We start from the raw sequence: 22,878 nt of genomic DNA on the forward strand, positions 1-22,878 counted from the left end.
GGAGCGGCTGGGCCCATGAGCCATGGCCGCTGAGCCTGCGCACCCGCCAACGGGAGAGGCCACAACAGTGAGAGGCCCGCATACCGCAAAAAAAAAAAAAAAAACTATGCTTACTAAGGTTTTTCTGCTGAACACATTTAAATTTGAACGAGTAATTTTACATTCTTAAGTTCTCCATTTCTCTTTTTTCCAGTTTGTAATTTTGGTAAAATATACAAGGTGACAGATAAATTCTGCTAACCTTTCTCCATCTTGATTTTTGCTAAGGCAGTCTGTCGCAGTGGAATCTGTGATTCTTTAGCCATATTTTCTGGACTCTGAGGTACAGCTTTGATAAAGAAATCTGCCACAGTCATCAGAAATTCCACGCTGGCACAAACATACAGCTTGTCAAGAACAGCATCAATATGACTTCCATTCTTGTCTTGTGTGTAACTTATGTCAATCATAGAACTGTTGTTATCTTGGCCATTCTTCTTATCAATCATTCTGAAAAAAATATATACATTCATTATTTTATTTCTGCTAAAAGAATTAAAAAGATTAAAAATTTCCTATACATTTTAATAATTTTTCTTTCACCTTTCAGTTTCCAATCTGTGAATAGAAAACAGATCAGTGTTAACTCGAGTCTAATTAGCTAATCAGCAACCAAGACACGGTCTCCTAATCTCCACAGCAAGGTTCATGATAATAAGTAATTATAGAATATTTTATAATTATAATGCAATACTAGAAAAACAATGACTGCTGAAAGGAAGTTTGGCAATTAACAAAACACATTAATGTGGTCCCACAAAATTTAAAAGACAACCTCTTTATATTATTTTACAAAATAAAACCTCCCTGAAAGAATTTGTCTCCAAAGATCATCCTATACAACTGACTCCCAAATTATTCAATGTAATTCAAATCAGGCAGTGTTCATCAAGCGTCTGCAATGATATAATAATTCCCACACATCCTCATGTGCACTGCAAAGAGCAGGCTATGAAACAGAAGGATGGCCTTTAACACCCTTGCCTAGATTGCTACCCCAAGACATGAAATTTGCAAATCAGAAAAGCTGGTTGCATGATAGCACTCTTTCCTCATTTATTCATCTGTTAGAAAAACAAAGGGCTCAGAAGTATTCAATACATATTCAACGGGTCCAACTTCAAGTAGCAGAATAGTTTTTCTCCAAAAAACAAGGACAAAAATATTATGCATCTCATTATTTGGGAAAGGAATAAAAATATAATTAGGCTATTGAAGTTGCATGTTCCTCACTTTATAGTAGGGTGATATAAATTAATCTTTCAAAAATGAGTTGATAATGTGAAAATTAGGGATTCCATTTTTTTTTTTAATCCCGTAGGGTCTTTTTTTAAGTATAGTTGATCTACTAAAACTTTTAAAGAAATTTCACAAAACTGTTTTAAAATATATAGACAAAATAAAACAAAAGAAAGATCCATAACTTTAAGGCTTTTTTGAAAAAAAGATTCTGCCTACTGTGAACAATTTAGAAAAATATATCACCAATCAACCACCCCATGTGGATTTAACTATTAAAATTCTTACAGTTTCTTAGTTCCCACATTTAAGACAATACTCTATTATTAAACTTCCTTTCATCCAAACTTTAAAGCAACTGAGCCTGAAATTAGCACTACTTCTTGATGCACTTCAAACTGAAATATGACCAAAGACGTCTTTTGATAATCCCAAGGAACAGAATCCTAAAAAAGATGATCAAAAGACCCCTTCTGACAATCCTAAGCTGAGCAATCAATGCCTGGTAGCAATGCCAAGTGCAATGTCAACCTTATATAATGTGCGGCAAATTCAGAGATGACAAACCTTGATGTTGCTCTCTCAATTCCTTCTCTGAGATCATCAAGGGTGCATGTCTTAAGTTTAATATTGACATTCATTGAGCCATCCTTAAACATCTTCCCTGAAGAGGCCATAAGATGTAGTCTGAGTTCACCAAGCCGGAAACTGTCATTATGAAATGAAAGTTTGGATTCCTGTGGTATATTTTTCAAGCAAAAGAATCAATTATCTTCAGGTGTTATGTAATTACTTTTAAACATATTTCTTAACTCAGAGGTTAAAAGCAAATCCAACGCAAGAGGGAAGAGATATGGGAACATATGTATATGTATAACTGATTCACTTTGTTATAAAGCAGAAACTAACACACCATTGTAAAGCAATTATACTCCAATAAAGATGTAAGAAAAAAAAAAGCAAATCCATACCACAAATTTTTAAAGTATGGATGTTAAAACTGGAACAAAGAATAATATGCATGTTTGTGACTGTATGTGCATATACAAATAAATATATAAGTGTGTGTGCTGATCTTCAACAAGGGTTAATACATAAAAATTTCTAATTTACAATTCAATGCAAATAAAAAAAGAACCCAGGAAACTGTCAATTATGCTAACTTACAAATATTGGGTTGGCCAAAATGTTCGTTTGGTTAATGAATACATTGCTCAATAAACTTCTTGGTGTAAATGAAAAAGGTCTTTTATTTTTACTTAAAACCAAATGAACTTTTTGGCCAACCCAATATTTAATGAGCTCTTCTGTAAAACACTCTGTGAGAGGAACTAAAGGCTTTATGAGAAAGGATAAGGCATGGTAGGTGATCTCAGTGAGCTTATACTCTAATTGAAAAAATACAATAGAAATACATTACAAGGAACATCCCAAGGAGATGCTGTAAGTTGTAAATAATTAAAAAATGATATATCGTCACTTATTTATTCATACTTATATCTTCCCATATTCCACAAAGGATATTAAGTGATTAGGTAAAGAATATAAACAGCAAAAGCTCATAGGGTCAAAGAGATCATTGTGGGCTGGGAAAAATTCATGAAGAAGGTTGAGAACTAACTGAGCTTGAGAGACTGAGTGGAATGAGATAGGCTATGAAGGGTAGAAGACATTCTAGATGGGGAAAAAACATGAGCAAACAATTCAAGATGCTCTGAGGGCACAAGGTACACACTGGCATCTTAGGCTTAAATATTCCAATAAAAGAAAGGTAGGGAATGATGTCTGGAAAGAAATGTGGAGGTCTAATCGTGGTCCCAGATCCTAAGCCAAATATTTAAACTTTAAGGAAAAAGGACCTCAATCTTTATAACCAACCAAAAAAAAAAACAAAAATTCGGGGAAGATGATCAGTTCAGTCATAATTGCTCACTACAGACCATGGCATTGATAAAAGGGTACTGGTGATGCACAATTCTTGGCACACTGGTTATAACTCCCTATCTTCTCTCACTCAAAAGAGTACAATGCATGTAAGTGGGTCAGAATGAAATTATTATTGGAAAACTTGGAATGCCTTTAATTTATAAAAATGTAAATAGTTCACAAACTTGTGATCTGTAACTATTAATAGAAATGACCAGTGACACGTCTACTGATCACAATATAATAGTGTTTGTGATATGGTTACTGATGTAGACAATTTGGAGCCAATGAATTTTTCTAATAAGTTAAAATTCACATAACATAACACTGAATGCTTTCTAAGTAGAATGGGAAGTTGTAAACGGCTACATAAGATTAATTGAGGAAACTGACTTGTGCCAATGTCTAGGATGCATGAAAGGAAAAGGAGCAACAAACAAGGAAGCCACTGCAGTACTGTGGAAGCTAAGAAGTTTCAAATAAAGCAGCAGTGAAAACTGCCAAGAAAGAACAAATGTTCACTCAAAGAAAAAAATGACAGTACTCTATCTAAATGAATAAAGAAGGTCTACAAAGAAGGAAGTAAAAGAAGACACAAAGATTCTAAGGCTGAGAAACCAGTAGAACGATAGTACCTTAACTGAAATGAAGAATCCATTTAACTGTTCATTTTCCATTACGTCATTTTCTGATCTTTTTCTTAACATTAAACATTAGAAATTAAGGCAGTCAACTCACACCAGTCAGAATGGCCAACGTTAAAATGTCTACAAATAACAAATGCTGGAGGGGGTGTGGAGAAAAGGGAACCCTCCTACACTGTTAGTGGGAATAGAAATTGGCGCAGCCACTATGGAAAACAGTATAGATGTTCCTCAAAAAACTAAAAATAGAGTTGCCATATGATCCAGCAATCCCACTCCTGGGCATATATTCAGACAAAAATATAATTCGAAAAGATACATGCACCCCTATGTTCACAGCAGCACTATTCACAATAGCCAAGACAAGGAAACAACCTCAATGTCCATCAACAGATGAATGGATAAAGAAGATGTAGTACATGTATACAATGGAATACTCCTCAGCCATAAAAAGAAGGAAATAATGCCATTTGCAGCAACATGGATAGACCTGCAGATTATCATATTAAGCAAAGTAAGTCAGGAAGAGAAAGACAAATACCATACGATATCACTTATATGTGGAATCTAAAGTATGACACAAATGAACATATCTATGAAACACAAACAGACTCATAGATAAAGAGAACACACTTCTGGTTGTCAAGGGGGAGGGAAGGATTGGGAGTTTGGGATTAGCAGATGCAAACTATTATATACAGGATGCATAAACAACAAGGTCCTACTGTATAGCACAAGGAACTATATTCAATATCCTGTGATATACTATAATGGAAAAGAATATAAAAAAGAATATATATATGTATAACTGAATCACTTTGATACACAGCAGAAATTAACACAATACTGTAAATCATCTATACTTCAATAAAATTTGGAAAAAAAAATGAAATTAAGGCAGTCCATTGCACAAATGACAGACACTAGCCCAAGGCCCAACAATAACAATGTATGAATATTGTATAACGTTTAGAAAATATGAAACATAAGAAAACATATAAATGGACATAAACAACAGATATAACACTTACAATCAGTGCATATTATGGGTACCATATGTATGAGTATTATGAGATATTAATTGATATAATCAAAAACATTTATTAGAAGATACTACCTATATAATAAAAAAATAGCTTTCTAAAATATCAATTACACATTATGTGGTTCAAATCATAATGGCACTAGACCCTGGTTCCTCAATTCACTCATCAGTATCCTTAATATGTATCTACTACATATAAAATTTATTCAAGAGAAATATAATTAATGCTTATATATCATGGATAATCACGAATTTAAAAATAATCCTCTAAGGTTCCAAAGCCACTACTAAATTATTTTCCTTAGTTAAATATGCATATATATCTAGCTATGTAATAAAACTGTACATATAATTAATTACTCATATATAAAATTCTTCTCTTAGAGATAGGTTGTGTTTTAGTGCTGATATTACTTGGAAAAAAGTAAGAACTTTTCCTTGGCCTAGTAAGATTAAAAACACTGGGACTTCCCTGGTGGTCCAGTGGTAAAGAATCTGCCTTCCAATGCAGGGGAGGCAGGTTCGATCCCTGGTCGGGGAACTAAGATCCCACATGCCACGGGGCACCTAAGCCCACGCGCCTCAACTACTGAGCCCACACGCCTCAACGAAAGAGCCCGCATGCAGGGCTTCCCTGGTGGCGCAGTGGTTGAGAGTCCGCCTGCCGATGCAGGGGATATGGGTTCGTGCCCCGGTCCGGGAAGATGCCACATGCTGCGGAGTGGCTGGGCCCGTGAGCCATGGCCGCTGAGCCTGCACGTCCGGAGCCTGTGCTCCACAATGGGAGAGGCCACAACAGTGAGAGGCCCGTGTACCACACACACAAAAAAAAGAGCGAGCCCGCATGCCGCAAACTACAGAGCCCATGCGCTCTGGACCCCGTGTGCCACAACTACAGAGCCCACGTTCCCTGGAGCCTGTGCGCCACAACTAGAGAAGAGAAAACCCCCATACCACAACTAGAGAGAAGCCTACGCGCTGCAAGAGCCCGTGTGCTGCAACAAAAAGATCCTGCATGCCACAACGAAGACCCGACACAGCCAAAAATAAAAATAAACAAATAAAATAAATATTTAAAAAAATAAAAAATAAAAACACTACAAAATGAAAGCAGAGAGCAAGATCAAATACATATTCTCTAAGCCAAATAGAATTTAATAGACATAAATTTTGAGAAGAAAAGTCACATAAAAAAATGCGGGCTTCCCTGGTGGCGCAGTGGTTGAGAGTCCGCCTGCCGATGCAGGGGACGCGGGTTCGTGCCCCGGTCTGGGAAGATCCCACGTGCCGCGAAGCGGCTGGGACCGTGAGCCACGGCCACTGAGCCTGTGCGTCCAGAGCCTGTGCTTCGCAACGGGAGAGGCCACAACAGTGAGAGGCCCGCATACCACAAAAAAAAAAAAAGAAAGAAAAAAATGACAACATTCTAAAATTGAATATCAAGAGCTAAAGACATATTCCTAGATGCAGACATTAACTACATACCTGGTGGGGATCACTGTTATAAAGTATAATAGAAAGAGATTCAAAGTGAAAGTCAAACTGGAGAGTGACATTCTGGTCCAAAGAAAGCTTTGAGTCTGTCCCATCTTCTTGTTCTGAGGGTTCAAACATAAATATGAAAATTAAAAAGCTTTTAAGTATGTATATGATTTTATACATATTTTAAAAGCTAAGATTCTAAATTTATATCATATTTTCAAGGATTCTTTAAATCATTATGAGACAATTAACAAAAATGGCATGTATTCCATATATATTTAATACAAGGCAAAGTGATAGAGCCAGACTATCTACATTAAAAATAAAAAGAGAGGGGCTTCCCTGGTGGCGCAGTGGTTGAGAGTCTGCCTGCCGATGCAGGGGACACGGGTTCGTGCCCCGGTCGGGGAAGATCCCACATGCCGCGGAGCGGCTGGGCCCGTGAGACATGGCCGCTGAGCCTGCGCGTCCGGAGCCTGTGCTCCGCAACGGGAGAGGCCACAGCAGTGAGAGGCCCGCGTACCGCAAAAAATATATATATAAATTAAAAAATTAAAATAAAGAGAGAGGGCCTTGCAAAGAGTATCGAGACAACTTTTTTTAAAAAGCCCATCCAGAGCAAGACTACTTCATTATAGTTTATAATTATCAAAGCATTTCACATAACTGGTTACAAGCCATTCTCAAGAGATTATGAAATTGGAGGTAGAGAAAAGTAAAATACTTTGTCCTACAACAGACAGCCAGTCAGTAAAAGATCTTCTGCTAGTGTAGTTCACTCTCACTATCTTTAATTACCTATATCACCCAATCCATTACCTTTACAAGAAGAACAGAATGTAATTCAAAAGCAGAGTCGAGGAGAGCTCAAATGTAATTTGGGACAGAGAGCCTTCAGAATTCTGAGGTGAAAGAGACTTCGACAAATAATTCAGTCTCTCCCCTCATCTTTAGGCAGAAACTTTTTAGACAAAGAACAATACATATTGCTTTCAATCACTCTTACAAAGTGATTCTGCAATCTCTTTTGGAGATTGATTCTATTCTTTTGGTCACTTATAGGAAAGTCTATTCTTACTGTTCAAGTTACTGGAAGAGCAAACACCGCAAAACTTTAACCAGATAAAGGCTTCTCCAAGTTGGAAAGCTCTAGGGTTTTTTCCTTTACCTTTCCTGAAAATAATTTACATTCCAATCTTCATCATCTTTGTAGCTTTTCCATCTGAACTCACAAGTTTTCCCAAGTACCACATTAACTGTATAGCCTGAACCAGAGACACGAATTGACCACAGCTGAACATAATGAGATCCTTAATCACATAAAGCTTGCCTGCTACAGTTCATTCACGTGTACATAGTTCCTGTCTAACGGGAGCTACAGCCTACTTATCTAGCATTTGTCTATACAGTGGCATGAACTTAACCTGGGAGAAGATGCTGACCTCACTAAACTCATGTAGTACTCATAACTATCCTGAACGAAAAACCTTATTTTTCACACTGCTCTAGTCATTTGTTTTGTGATTTCAAAACACACCAGACCTAACTATAGGTGAAGCAGTGCTGGTACAGTGTTATTAACTGGCGGTTTTACCGACTGTTGTCATAAGTAACAGCTGATGACCTGAGCATTATAAAAGCACAGCAGTCTGGGGCCATTTATTATATGGAAAAGGAACACTTATCTCTTTTTAGCCATGGAAATATTAACCTATTCACAGTCTAAAATAAAACATATGATATTCACATAACGATTTTAAATGATGAAAAGAGTGCAATTATAAAATTATTCTATGTAATTGTTCAAGAAAGCAAAAGGAAACCTTATATTTTAGAAAAATTATCTTTTAAAAATGGCTGAATTTGAAAGGTTCAGAGCTTTTGAAAGATTCAATTTTAATAATCTGGGAAACTCCCTTATGTATCTGACTATCACACTCCCCAGTGAAGCCAGATAAGTAATGCTGTTACTAAACAAGAATACCTTCCTTTTTTATGGACCAGTCATCTGAGTATGACACCAAGGTCCTTTTCTCTCAATTAGTTTGGGACCTTACTATGCTACATGCCTACTTTGCTTTTTCTCAAAGTACACCCCCTCAGTGTCCCTTGAATTGGACAAATTCACCTTTCACAAATACAGGGCAAATATGCACCATGCAGGCGATAAGAGGTGGGCCCTCCATTTAGAGCAATGAGCCTATCTCCTTCCCCTGGGAGCTTCAAGGCAGCCCCAGCTGATTTTCCACAGTAAATAATACAATGCTGGATCATTCACACCACATTATGCTGGACAACTAAAAACAACACTAAATATGGCATTAATACTGATTTTTCTCTATAATCAAAGCAAAAATCTCCATCAATTTATACCTTTGAGGTGGTCAGGTCTGCTGGAAACGTCTTTTCTTACTCTTATAGCCTCCTGGGTAGACTGTGTAGGGCTTGGCTGTGAAGAAGCTTCTCCAAGATTCTCTACCAAAATTTTCATTAAAACTGTTAAGTCATCTTTACTGAGAGCAACCTAGAAAGCAACAACAGGCTGTTGTTAATACAAAGTAATAAAAAATGCAAAATATAATATCTATGTCTTAATTTATGGTCCCTCAAATTAACTAATTGTACATCTAACTAAAAAAAAAAAAAAGCAAGTTGTGGCCATGAATACCAGGATAAAAGTATTTCATCTTGTACAGTATTAGACATTACTCCTGTGTGTAAACACGCATCTGCCTCCACTCATATCCAAGCCCCTACTTCCGGTACTCCCTTCTTCCTGCCTTAACTGCTACTGTCTATCTTGTCCTGTTCCTGGACCTGTGTCCCTCTCCCCTCTCCCTAGTTCCTCATCTCCATTCTGCTTCTCTCTCTTTACATCCACTACTGGATTTTTCCTCCACATTATTTACTCTCCTCCAAACTCAATACCGGAAGAATGCTGTTCAGTTTCCAGTCTCTACCAAGAAGAAAAAAGATGCTCTCCTGCAATGCAGCTTTTTTTTTTAGATTTATTTATTTTTGGCTGCATTGGGTCTTCTTTGCTGCACACGGGCCTTCCCTAGTTGGGGTGAGCGGAGGCTACTCTTCATCGCGGTGCGTGGGCTTCTCATTGCGGTGGCTTCTCTTGTTGCAGAGCACCAGCTCCAGGCGCACAGGCTTCAGTGGTTGCAGCTCACAGGCTCTAGAGTGCAGGCTCAGTAGTTGTGGCACACGGGCTTAGTTGCTCCGCGGCATGTGGGATCTTCCCGGACCAGGGCTTGAACCCGTGTCCCCTGTATTGGCAGGCAGACTCTTAACCACTGTGCCACCAGGGAAGTCCCTAACTCAAGTTTCTTAATCTTTAAAATAGGAATAATATCATCTACCTCATGGGTGGCTGCATAACAACATGAAGCTGCTAGAACAAACAAAGATGCTACTGGCTGCTAAGATCCATTAAACCTTTTAATCCTTCCATCTCTTGTACACTTCCCCTACACATAGAGTGGTCCAAAAGGCCTTTTTCAAGTACCTAAACACAAATTCACACAGACACATTCATAGCACCTTTTCTTCTGAACATCAGAGTACCCTATGTCCCCCAAATTAGGTCCCTATCACCAAGGAAATTGCCTGATTCCCAGCCTAAATGAAACTGGGGAGATATTTTAGCAAGAGACAATGACCAGGGATTTCTTATTTGCTCCAAGCCCTAGTCCTTAGATAACAGATGTCACTTTAACTCCCTAGGACTTCTTTGTATATTCATTCCCACCTGTGACACCAACCAAGATATCACAGCTGCCTGAAGAACAGCTAACTTCACCACCTCCTAATATTTGAAAAGGATCAAATATTAGCTCTGAGAGCTAATCTTAGCAAGGGAGAATTTAAGAGAACAGTCTCATATTCCAGAATAGAAAAGTCTCTATCAATACCCTGAACAGATGTTCTTCTTCATATATCATATCTACTCATACTACAGATAGGGATCTTTCATTCCTACAACAAACTTCAATTTTAACATCTTCCCTAGTAGGACTCTGCTCCTTTGACCCTTCTTGTTTAAGCTTAGAACTAACTCTGAAATAATCACAGACATCAAAAACCACTAAACTACTAAATTTTTATTTGTCTTTCACACATTCTGTTTAGCCACTCCCTCCCTTTCCCTATCCCCTACTGTTTGGCTTCAACAGTTTCACCCACAGGCGCACTAGAACCGTAAGATTCCTACACTTCCATGACCATCTTCGACCAGTATCATCTCTTCCTGTGAGCCTACATATGACCTTCTAACTACAGTATTAAAAATATTGCTGTTTACTTGGTGCTTTGTGACCACCTTGGGGGGGATAGGGAAGGTAGGAGGGAGACACAAGAGGGAGGAGATAGGGGGATGTATGTATATGTATAGCTGATTCACTTTGTTATAAAGCAGAAACTAATACAGCATTGTAAAGCAATTATACTCCAATAAAGATGTTAAAAAAAGTATTGCTGTTTATATGCTTACCAAATAAACATATTCACCTATTGAAAATGTCCACTTTTCTATAAAAGAGTGCTTCTATACATTAAAAATACTACTAAGGTGCTTTGAATGTGGTATCTAAATATCACTTTACCATGTCTTATAATTTAACTGCCTTAAAACTTTAATAGAATTTTCTAAAATTACTAATAATATTAGTAATATTTTCTGTAGACTCCATAGCTTTTAACCTCAGACTTCTTGCTTGGTTTTACCAAACATCCAATTAATGTGAAATAAAGAAAAGTGTGGGAAACTAGGATAACTTCATTTCCAGTTAACAAAGCATTCCCTTTAAATGTATTATCACTTCTGATGTCCACTTGAACTACACTGTGATCAATGATAAAAGCCTATCTAGCAATTTTCATGTATTTTATACATATACTTACCTGCATAGGTTTTAGTTTTCCTTTTATCTCCATCCCTGGAATTTTCACATACCATGATGCTGCTAAATTTCGCTGTATGGATAAAAGCATGTTGACTGGTTTTAAAATTTCAATGTCATGCTGTGGTAAGCCAGCCTGCAAAATTGTTCTGAAAGATAAATAAGAATTTATTTTACATTTCTAAAATCTACATTTTAAAATGAAGACTATCATACTGTGCAACAGTTTCCACGGAGCATTTTTCGAAACACTAAAGGCTGCTATCAGAGTTCTTTTAGAACATGCTTCTTTTCACAAATCAATCTGCATCAGAATAATTCAAGTTTATATGCAGAGCTATGTAAAACAAACCCTATGTAATGTTGATTTCAAAGAGACAAATTTCATGAAGTATGACTATTGCACTATTTACTATCTTTCACAAGGATATTTAATAGCAACTAGTCCAACGTCATACAAACAAATGTTACATCCTCCTAAAACTGGAGGACAAAGAAAGTGATACTCTACTTAGCCCTTAGGTTTATGTTATTAATACTTCTCCAAACTCAAAGGGAAAAACTCACCAAACCTAGAAGTTAAACAAGCATATTATAACAGTCGTATCTAGCCTGCCTGCCAACAAACATTTGAACCACCAAATAAGTTACTCTTGTCATTCAACAGAGCAAACACTTTCCCATTTGGATTTGATAATCCATTAGATATCTTACTGAGAATTCCTAAATGTGACAAGGTTTGGAAATGAGAAATAAATCTTAAATTTTATTACATTTTAAGAAGTCTTTGTCTCTGTACAGAAATGAAAATAGCTATGTGCAGAGAAAATAAATAAAAATAAATCTAAATTAAGTATTATTGAGTAAACTATAATTTTATAATAGGAAATTTTTATAAAGTGAAAAAAAAACGTTATAAATTTAGTAAGACAAAATGTAGATTCTATGAGATCCACCATTATAAACCACTAACCAAAAACCAACAGTCAAGGTTTCATAATTAGAAGAAATAAGGAATAAGAACCATAAATCACTAGAGTGTTTTACCCCTGGCAAAGATTTTATGAAAATTCTATTTCTAGTAAGTAATTTGCCATTGGATTATATATTTATACCTGGACAGCTTCAGCTGAGTGAGTTGGATGTTCATTTTATCAATGACTGGGGGAAGAGAATACTGTTCCACAGAAACTACACTAAATTGGTTTTCAACTTTGATTAAACCCAGATCTGCTATAACAGCATTAGGCGATACTGAAGACTGAGGAATGATAATAACTGGTGCTTTCAAATTGATATCCATCAAAAGGCGGAAGCTCTTTTCAGCCAAGTCTTTCATGCTGGAAGCAGCTCTTTCTGCAGCCTGGACTGTAGCTGTGCTCAAAGCTTCTTTGGCAGTTTGAAAATTGTTGAGGAAGTTCTGTTGGAAAATACTGATATTTAGAGTTCCCCCAAAACAGGATTTATTTTTAAAAGGAAAAACTTTAAAAAAGAAAAACTGAATAAAAGAGGTGATATAAAAGAAACGTTATTTATGACTGTGTACATGGAGTAAAGTCTAGAAAGATACACTCTGTGATAATTAACAAGTGGAAGAAAGAATCCTTTAACTTTCACTTTATGTATTTCAGAATTATTTGTTTTTTGACAAATTTTGGTAACAATACTTTTTAAAATATCCCTTTTACTCATGAATGTTGTCATCTTAATTCAAATTTAAATAAAAAGACGAAGGAGAACTCTTTACATCTCCCAAAGTTGCTTTAATTCTGTACCTCTAGGTCATAGGAATAAAGTCTATTAGTTTTAGTCCTTAGTTTTAGAAACTAAGGTTTTGCCCGCTTATTTCTAAAGGTTATTTTCTTAAGTGTACTCTAACATGAGCAAAGGTGCTGAAGTGTTTACAATCTTGCAATCATTAATAAGAGTCAAAAATTCTTTATTTAGAGTGAGATCTTTCACCTCAATTTCAACTAAAAGCAGAAAGATTTTTCCCAATGGAGAAAAGAACTGGAAGCAATATTCTTCCATTAATAATGTAAATGGTTTATTTAGTTTATTAAACTAACACCCCTCCAAATAAATTACTTTCCAGAAAAATAAAACATGATGGTTTAGGTAGAAATCCATAACTTAAAAGCTTTGATTAACAGCCCTGCTAAGAGGCATAGGCAAATTAAACTCTTCAGCCCATGACACTTACATGGAAATAAATAATTAAAAGAATTTTATGGCCTTGATCATAATTATAATCAAAAGCTGTAAGCTCCAGTATTAGTCCTTCAAATGCCTGATGACCTCCTTAAAAGATTCTTTTCGCTAAGTACCTTTTAAGGGTCTCTCATAAAACAAATAACACTGAAAAGCCTAATTAAAACATCAGAAAGTACTTTCAAAATATATAACTATGGAAATGTTAAAGAATGATCATTCACAGGTTCAAAACAATGATAATAAAAATTCATTTAGTTATCCATGATGTAAAGGATTTCCTTAATTGTAATATTCTATTCAGCAATTGGGACTTTATCACACAGCCCCATTAGTAAAGCTTTTGACTACCTAGGTTCAGATGTATAGGCAAAGATACTTAGGTGTCAATGAGAAATAAATATATTTAAAAAATAAACTTACCAGAAGAGACATGAAGAATTTATGAACATAAACAATTTGAATACAACCCACTTTGAGAGTAAGTTTGCCATCTACTTTAGACATATCAGCATAGGCCTTTCCTTCTGTGGCGTCTGGATAAAGAGTCATTTGGAACCTAAAGACTTCATCTCCCAAAATAGAGACAGCCTAAAAGTATTAAATTAACTGGTTATTATATCAAAAGAGCTGTATCACTGTATTATAAATAAGTTTCCTTATTACAGAATCCTTGATATATAAAGAAGCATCACTTAAATTCAACCTTCAACAAATTAGTTAAAAACATTTAACTTGACAATAACTTTTTCCTATATCTATAAAAAAAGTTTTATCAATGGAGATATCAATCACTTAATTGGTTAGAAATAACTTACAAATCACCTAGTCTATATATACTGTGAAAGCAGATGATGACCATATTCATGCTTACTCCCTAACAAAATGCCTGAACAAATGATTAAAGGCAACTCAAGTCCCAAAAAACAAAAATAAATTTCAATATAGAAACGTATCTTTTAATTACCTTTTTGTGAATGGAAGTCGAATCAACATTCATAACTATGATATCCTTAAGTCTGGCAAACATGTCGGTCTGCTTTGGCCTCACAGAAATAGAGGCATCCATTCCTGTGGGAAACACAACACTTTTCACCTAATCCAAGTGAACTAATTTAGTGGTTTTTAATTCAATAATATACTACCAAGATAGAGAACAGATAAAAATTACTCACTATTAGACATATTAAAGGTAATAACTTTTTTTTTTTTTTTTTTTTTTTGGGCCACACCAAGTGGCATGTGGGAATGTGGGATCTTAGTTCCCCGACTAGGGATACAACCCATGCCCCTTGCACTGGAAGTGCAAAGTCTTAACCACTGGACCACCAGGGAAGTCCCAAAGGTAACTACTTCTATGTATGAGATACCTAAGAAAGATTATAATATCTTTAAGTTCTAGAAGCATCTCATACATAAACTTTGTGGAAATTTTAAAACAAAAGAAATCAAATGTCAAAGAAAATTAATCACAGATCTCCAAACACAAGTATCCTGTGCATTATTAGTAAGATCAGAATCGGTCATTTATGGTGACACCTAACATTTGTTAAACAGTTATTTTACAAACATTATATAATGAAACTATTACTCTGAAAACTAAAGAATTGGAATTATAATTAAATATAATTTGATGAATAAATACTATTCTTTCTACAGTAAACTGTATCTAAAACACAATCTTTTAACATTTCTCTCCAAAAAAATATTTGTCATTCTCATAATTTCTAAAGGAATGATTTCTAAAACCACTCCTCAGAGTGAATGAGAGAATGCCTACAGCTAAGCCCCAAGAATGAACCTAAATCATTACCATGCTATGCATAAACAGATGCTCAGTAACATCTGTTGAATGGAACTGATTTTCTAACCCCTTGTTAACTGCTTATTATGTACGTACCAGGCACTTTTCTTAATACATGTAAATTTGTAAACTTAATCCTCATAACAATCCCATGAATAATTACTATAACTATCTCCATTTTACAGAAGAGGGAACTCAGGCACGGAAACATTAATTAATTTGCTCAAGGTCAGCCAGTAAGTGTTAGAGCCAAAATTTGAACCTTGGCAGGCTGGCTCCAGAACCCATGGTATAATATGAACTCATCTTTATATGAGGCTGATGATGAGTAAAGCTTACAAAATTTCTTTTAGAAACTTCTCTTCCTGATGCTATATAAGCACAAAAGACAAGGGAAACAGGATAATGACATTTTCTTTACTCAGTGAGATGTTATAATATTCATTTCTCAGTTTAAAGTTATATTATTCTGAAAATGCAAACAGAACATGAGATTAAGCCTTAGACTTATTCTGAAAAATTTTTTAAACATAAGGAATGTCTCACATCAGTCATGAATCATACCAAATTTACTTCTAACACTTCAAAGCACATCTTTGAGAAGTTTGCAAGAATCTTCAATATAAGTAAACCAAAAGACGACTCATGAGAAATCTACCGTGCAACAAGCTCATTCTTCCTGAAGGTCTATGTAAAGAAACAGAAATACCTACAGCAGGAAAAAGTTACTTACCATGTATTCTAATATCTGCAATATTATACTTCTGATCACAGACAAAGACATTAAATGCATTTAATTCAGCTATGACCTTTAAATCAAACACATCATCTTGAGAAGTGTTGCTGGATACTGAAAAGTAATAGAATCCTAGTGATTAGCAAAGTGCAAAGATGATATAACATAAAATAATCCCAAAATTTCTAAAATAAAAGTACATTATGAACTATGAAGAACCAAAAAGGTCTCCATTAAGATTACATATAATTAATATTATTTTTAAATGTCAATCAGACATAGGTAGCATATTTCCATCCAAATTAAAAATAAAGGCAACGTTTACTAGCACCTTATAAGTGTAATTTTGCTAGATGGAAACTTTACTATAATTTTTCTTGTGGACAAAAAGGAAACCCCCTATATTAGAATTCTAAGATTCCATTAGAGCTAAATTTTGATTTGGAACTCCTTTTCATATCATATATTAGATCAAAGAAAAATATTTCATGAAAAATTGAAATAGTGATGACAGTAAAATATGTATTATTAACTATGACACATACATGTTATTAACTATAGAGACAACTTCCCTAGATTATATTATGTTTCTCCATGAAGAATCCTAAAAAAAGTTCTATAAGAGATGAACATAAAGGGCTAAAGTTAAGGAAAAACAAAAAATTATTTTATAATGTGTATTTGTGTCTGTGCACGTGTATAAAAATCACAATCAAATGGATTCTCTTAATCTATTTTAGTCTAGGCCCTGATTGATAAATTTAAGATATAATTTCCTAGAGATTTGTCTTGACTGGAGGAAACACTTTTTCCTATAAAACTGTAAAAGTATGGGGACATCAGTTCTTAATCACCGAGATGATAAAAGGGTTTTTTTTTTTTTCCTTTAAGATTTAAAGTAGCAAAATCAAACCATAAAAAATAGCTATTTGGCATAACTAGAAGATTGTTTCTTTGGATTACTATTTTTTGTAGTTTATTGTGAGCTTAAACATTGCTTTTTCATTTATTCAACTGTGTGCATGTGCGTGTGTATGTATGTATATGTTATGTAAGTATTTCCGTGGATATTAATGTAACAAGTACATTAAAGATGAAGAAGGTAAAACTCTTTTACTCTAGTTTAATGCAAAAATACTGCTCTGCTCCCTGGTTAAAAAAAAAAAAATCTCATCCTTGTATCAGATCTAATATTACTAACAGTTTTAACTTTAAAGATGCCAGTAATATAGATATAATACAACTCGGTAATGGTCTGAAAATTAAATTACCTGATGTTAGATACTCACATCATATGACATGAAAGAAAAATAATTAAAATGATACTTGGCTTAAAAACAGGCACATGTTCACTCACGCTATACCACATCTAATATTTCACGGCACAAATTGTGGCATGTGCCCATATCTCTATGCGACTTAAATACAGTTTTGTTTAGAAACCAAAGTGAGTCTGTCTCTTCCATGAGATTGTTCCTTTTGGGTTTTGCAAAGCTGAAAACTGTTGAGCACCAGGTAGTTTTAACTGACTGACTGAAATGGGCCTTTGTTACTATGCATGATTGTGTTCATATTTTAATTACTTCCTCACTTTCACTGGAGTGAAGGTTACAGAGACATCAATGCAAAGTATATACAACTTTATTTTACATAAAAGCTAGGCAGTGAAATCAAATATAAATACGTGATAAATATTAAACACTTATTTAAAATCTCTCAGTAAATTACTCTACTATACCATAGGGATAAAATCTGCTTTCTTTTGAAATCAACCTCATCTGTCAAAGCAGCTAAAACATTAAGGTGATAAACAGTTATCTTAGCTTGAAAATACATGTTATTATATGATTATTAAAGTTCAGACAGAAAGTATTAAACCATGACTCAAAAGTTAATACCAGTTTTGGCAATGATACTTCTGGACTCCCCCATAAGTGGCTTCAGCTCCGATTCCTTCTTAGAAGGTTCAGAGGATGGAAAAGCAGATGATAAAAAATCCATGAAGGACAGTAAAGCTTCCAAATGAAGAACTAAGTTTAAGGATGAAAATGAAACCTAAGATAATGAACAATTAGAGAGGCAGATTTCAGATATGGAAACATTTTTATGTCAAACCTCAACATATACAAGTAGCACAAGAATAGTTCAACTAAGGACTTCTTTTTTGAGAAAGAACTCACTATTACTTTGTTAACCTTTACCAGACAATAAACCAACACTGCCCACTCCCACACCCAACAATAATTCTAACCTCAATGGAACTTGATAGGCTTTAAGTAAGGATACAAGAAGTATTATCAGCCTTAGGTTGGTCGGTCCCCTTACAGATGGTCCCAAGACAGACTATGCATGCTCAAATGGATGGTGACCCAATGTCTGTACTGAGCCATACTTTTAGCCTTACCCTTAATTTTTTCCTAATCCTAAAGCCAATTCATTCAAATGTTTAATGCTTCCATCAACACTATGCCAAATAACCATAGTGAACAAAATTTCCTTAAAAAATATTTCATTTGTGTACAACAAGGAATCATTAATTTATATCTGGGAAACAAGGAGTCTTTTAGGAAATCAAATCAACTTTTGTAATAACTTTATTTCAACTCTCCATCCATTTCTTTTACCTACAAAATTAAACCTATTATTATTACCACCCTTATTCTAATTTTAGGGCTCACAATCTCACAACTGAAGATGGCTTTGAAGCTAGATTTAATCATTACTATAATCTAACCTTATAGTGAATTAGAAAAGATTTACCTGAAGTCTTTGTTTGGTACTGTCATGGATGGTTTTAAATTCTGGTCCATCACTGTCCGCCTACAAATAATGGAGGATAAAGCCACTGGGTTGCAAACACTAAAAATTCACACACTGAAAAAATATATATATATTCTTTACTTTTCAAAGTATGCTATGAAAACACTATAAACATATTTCTTAAAGGCAAAGAAGAACATGCCAAAAACATGACCACATAAGCATTTCTTATATTCTACAGAAGCAAAAACCCGAACTCCTTATCCTATGTGGGAGGAAATGCTAAAGGTAGGGGAAACTGTCAGTGTATCTAGATTATAATAGATTTTGCTTCAAATTACAATGGAACTTTGTATACATCTACTTATTCAAAAACATAGGATTAACTCAGAAGTTTACTGAAATTATCCAGGATTGTCAGATGCTTGCATAAATCACTATAATTAACCAGTTTTAGGATGAAAAATTTTAGGGGAGAAAACCAAGATATTATATACAGGGGGATGACATAATTTCATATATGCAAATATTAAAGAATCCTAGAAATGAAACTACCTTTTTCAATAACATTTTCAGAAGGGGTTCATCTGTTACATTAGAAGAGTTAATAATGTGAAGAGGTTCTCCTTTAGAGTCTAAAAGAGAAAAAAAAGAGGGTAGATTCATTATTAAGTCGTTTAGACATTTCAAATGTATTTAAAAATAGACCAGCCAGTTACACAAATATATGTTTGTCAAAACTCAGAGTTGTACGCTAAAAAGGGTGAATTTACTGTATATAAATCGTATCTCAATAAAGCTGGCTTTGAAAAAAAAATTAAAGAAACTCCAAAAAACACAAAAAAACCAGCACTGGCCAATTATAAACGCTATAACATTTGGTACTACTGGTATTACTTATTTGAACAAATCATAATAAAGGACAAAGCTATAAAATACTTAAACTAGTGATTATTCTCAATACAAGTTTGCTTTACTTAAAGTTACCCCATAGAGTTCCTATAACTTTAAACACCCATACCAACTTTAAAAGTTGGCTTGGTGCAATTTAGAAAGTGAATCTGAAAGGCTGAAGAGACTACAAGGTGATGTTAAATTTTTCCTCTATATATTTCTGGGTTGTTTAATTTTTATTTTTCACAAGTATACATTAATGTCATTAAACACAAATAAAAAACTTATGTAATTTTAAAATAAATAAAAAACCAATGAAAAAAAGTTACTCCCTAGTAAATTAACTCACCTTTCAAAAAGGGTCCCTGGGCTCTATACCTGGGTATTGTTCTCAGAGCACAGTTATAATGTTATGTTGCTTTTCATAAGTACTGAAGTGTTATGTACTGAAGACATATGCCTCATTTTTCTTTTAGATATATTCTACTTTCTGCTAAATATTTAGATATAGACTTACTTTATGATAAATAACTACATAATGAATTTTAACTATCAAATTACTTCATATTAATGTAATAAATTTAAACTAAATAATTATGGTGACACTAATAAATATGCTTCCTGTTGATAAAAAGGTAGTGACCATCTGCCTATTACATGCACAATTTACAGAGACTATACTTCACACTTACCAGTGAACTCAAAGCATTGCATACTAATTTTTTTTAGATAAGCTTCAGCAGTCAGGTCGTAGGCTTTAACTCTAGCTTCCAGTCCAAGCTGCAGGACATTTAGTTCACATAAAGGCCTTCCTTTCTTTTCTGCTTTTTCCATCAAAGTAATCACGACCTAGAAAAAGGTACCATTATTACCACAAACTATTTCACTAATATACACTGAAGTTAATTTAATAATCATCCGGAATGATATTATCAAAATATTCACACAGCGTAAAGATGTTCACTTCTATTTGTGCCTGGAAATTACCTAGGGTTATTTACTTTGGAAGGCCCACTTACTTGTTCAGACTTTTAAAGCACTGTCACTGTATTTTAATGGATTTCAAGATAGTTATGAAAAAAAAAAGTTGTTCTGCCTAATTCCCGGAAGTCCTAGTCTGATGGATGGTGTCAGACTAGATCTGAAAGTCTGAGATAAACAGTCAATTTTTAAACTACTCCTAAGGCAAGGTTTCTCAACCTTGGCACCACTGACATCTGGGGCTGGATAATTCTTTCCAGTGGGGAGTAGTCCCATGCGCTGTAGGCTGTTTAGTAGCATCACTGGCCTCTACCCACTGGTTGCCAGTAGCCCACTCTCTCTCTGGATAGTGACAACCAAAAATGTCTTCAGATAATGCTGATTATCAGCTTGAGGGGAGGATGCAAATTGCTTCCCCCCACCCTAATCACTGTCCTAAGGGAAGGGAACTGTAATTACATGTATTACAAATAATATTAAAAAGGACTTACAGGTTTTATATGTACATATGTTAATGAAACCCATCTGCAAATAGAATTATTCATTTATCAATGTTTCAATTATCAAAGCCTAAAAAGCTTCAATAACTGTAACATTAACCAGAAAAACAGCAGAGGTTTAGCATGAAGGAAGTTAGTTTCAAAACATGTATTTCAGATCAAAAAAGTAGCACTCATTTGTTTAAAAGTTTATTATTTTTGACTCAAAGATAGAACATAACCTCTGCGTAGCTATTTAACAATGAAGGGATTTTGGAGAAAGTTCTTCTAAGTCCCTGTATCCGCGATGCTTTCCCACATACACACGTGTGTGCCTGCCCCTCTTTCTACCCTGTCCCAGCCCCTTTCCTAAACTCCTTTCCTCAGACTGTATCTTCTTCTTCTTTAAAAATTCAACTAAATCTCACTTCTTCCAGGTTATCTTCCCTGACTCTTTCAGACTGCTTAGATGCCCTCTTCCTACCATCACTGCCACAAGCTCCCTGGGCACATTTTTAATGGAAGTACTTAACAAAAATTTTAATTGTTTTCTTGTTTGAGTTCAGAGTTTATGTCTTTTACTTCTGTATCCTTAGCACTTAGTACATGCAATGAATATCTGTTATGTGTGTGAACACAGAAGAGGAAAATTCATTTAACCTTACCTTAAGAATCTGCAGATGGAAAGCAGGTAATAGTAATATAACATTTTTTAAATGTAGGCATATTGTGTTTTATTCTATTAATGGTTTCTAAAATTTGCAAAGAATTTCTCTGTCATTTTTCCCTTTCCTGCCTTCCCTATATAAAATCCAAAGCAGGCCACATTCCAACTGTCCTAAAATCATTTGAAAAGCCTTTTAGAGGGCATATTACCATTTTCTCTGTAAATATTATATCCCCCAAATATAACTCATCTTTAGCAAACTCTCAAATTTTTAAACATTTCTACATACAAATTACAAACAGCCTTTGTAAGCTTTTTCTATCCATATCAATAATCTACAAGTTTACTTTATTAGAGGTAATTCCAAATATCCATTATTTATCCACCTCATTTTATAAAAACAGATGAAAATTACATACCTCTTTGATTTCAAATTTCAGCAGAATATTAATGATGTCTACAGATCTAATTTCTTCCACTCCAGCTGTTAAACTATCTTGTGAAACATGCATATCTTGTTTTAATGTAGAGATTTCAAGTGGCTCTTTAGTTTCACCTAAAGATGTTTAAAAGAAATTCATTCACTTCTATTCACACATTTCTTACATGAATACTCAACAAGGACTTATACAAGTACTCTGGACTTGGTTCAGGCATTGAAAATCCACAAATCAGTCATACACAGCTCTAGCCCTTAGAAAGCTCATGGCTTAGTAGAAGAAACATATATACTTAAAATACAAACAAAATAAGAAGGCCCCACCTAGTCACATTAAATGGACAAATGTTAATAGTCTCTAGATAAAGTACGTAGAAAGCACAGAACTAAGCATGACACTGTCATGAGAAGGTCAAGAAAGTCTTAATAGGAGAGTTATAATTCAAGTAGAACTGAAGGAGCTCCTCACACAGAGAAGAATAAAATAAGAGGTAGTAGAAAACCACAGAGAGATAACACATCAGGATAGGTTTTGCAAACAGAATGGAGTTTGATATGGTTACATCATAAGGAGGATAATAAGAGCTAAGGCTTGATATGAAAGAAGCGGGGGAAGGGGGAGTTAAAG

General features: G+C 34.7%; 1 protein-coding gene across 4 annotated transcripts in view; it reads right to left on the reverse strand.

The window, feature by feature from the left end:
* Positions 1–22,878, reverse strand: part of VPS13C (vacuolar protein sorting 13 homolog C) — a gene marked incomplete at both ends in the record, with an annotated part of 174,469 nt that overhangs the window by 54,092 nt on the left and 97,499 nt on the right. For all 4 annotated transcript variants that reach the window (XM_082681146.1, XM_082681145.1, XM_082681148.1 and 1 more), the window contains 14 exons: positions 242–489; positions 1,846–2,015; positions 6,379–6,491; positions 8,749–8,899; positions 11,281–11,428; positions 12,395–12,699; positions 13,914–14,081; positions 14,458–14,561; positions 16,028–16,144; positions 17,929–18,085; positions 18,791–18,850; positions 19,346–19,425; positions 20,377–20,533; positions 22,231–22,367. In XM_082681146.1, the coding sequence (XP_082537272.1) occupies positions 242–489; positions 1,846–2,015; positions 6,379–6,491; positions 8,749–8,899; positions 11,281–11,428; positions 12,395–12,699; positions 13,914–14,081; positions 14,458–14,561; positions 16,028–16,144; positions 17,929–18,085; positions 18,791–18,850; positions 19,346–19,425; positions 20,377–20,533; positions 22,231–22,367 (2,115 nt within the window). The remainder of the gene's footprint in view (positions 1–241; positions 490–1,845; positions 2,016–6,378; positions 6,492–8,748; positions 8,900–11,280; positions 11,429–12,394; positions 12,700–13,913; positions 14,082–14,457; positions 14,562–16,027; positions 16,145–17,928; positions 18,086–18,790; positions 18,851–19,345; positions 19,426–20,376; positions 20,534–22,230; positions 22,368–22,878) is intronic.

Source organism: Grampus griseus (genome assembly GCF_964374135.1).
Source record: "Grampus griseus genome assembly, chromosome: 2".
Taxonomy (NCBI): domain Eukaryota; kingdom Metazoa; phylum Chordata; class Mammalia; order Artiodactyla; family Delphinidae; genus Grampus; species Grampus griseus.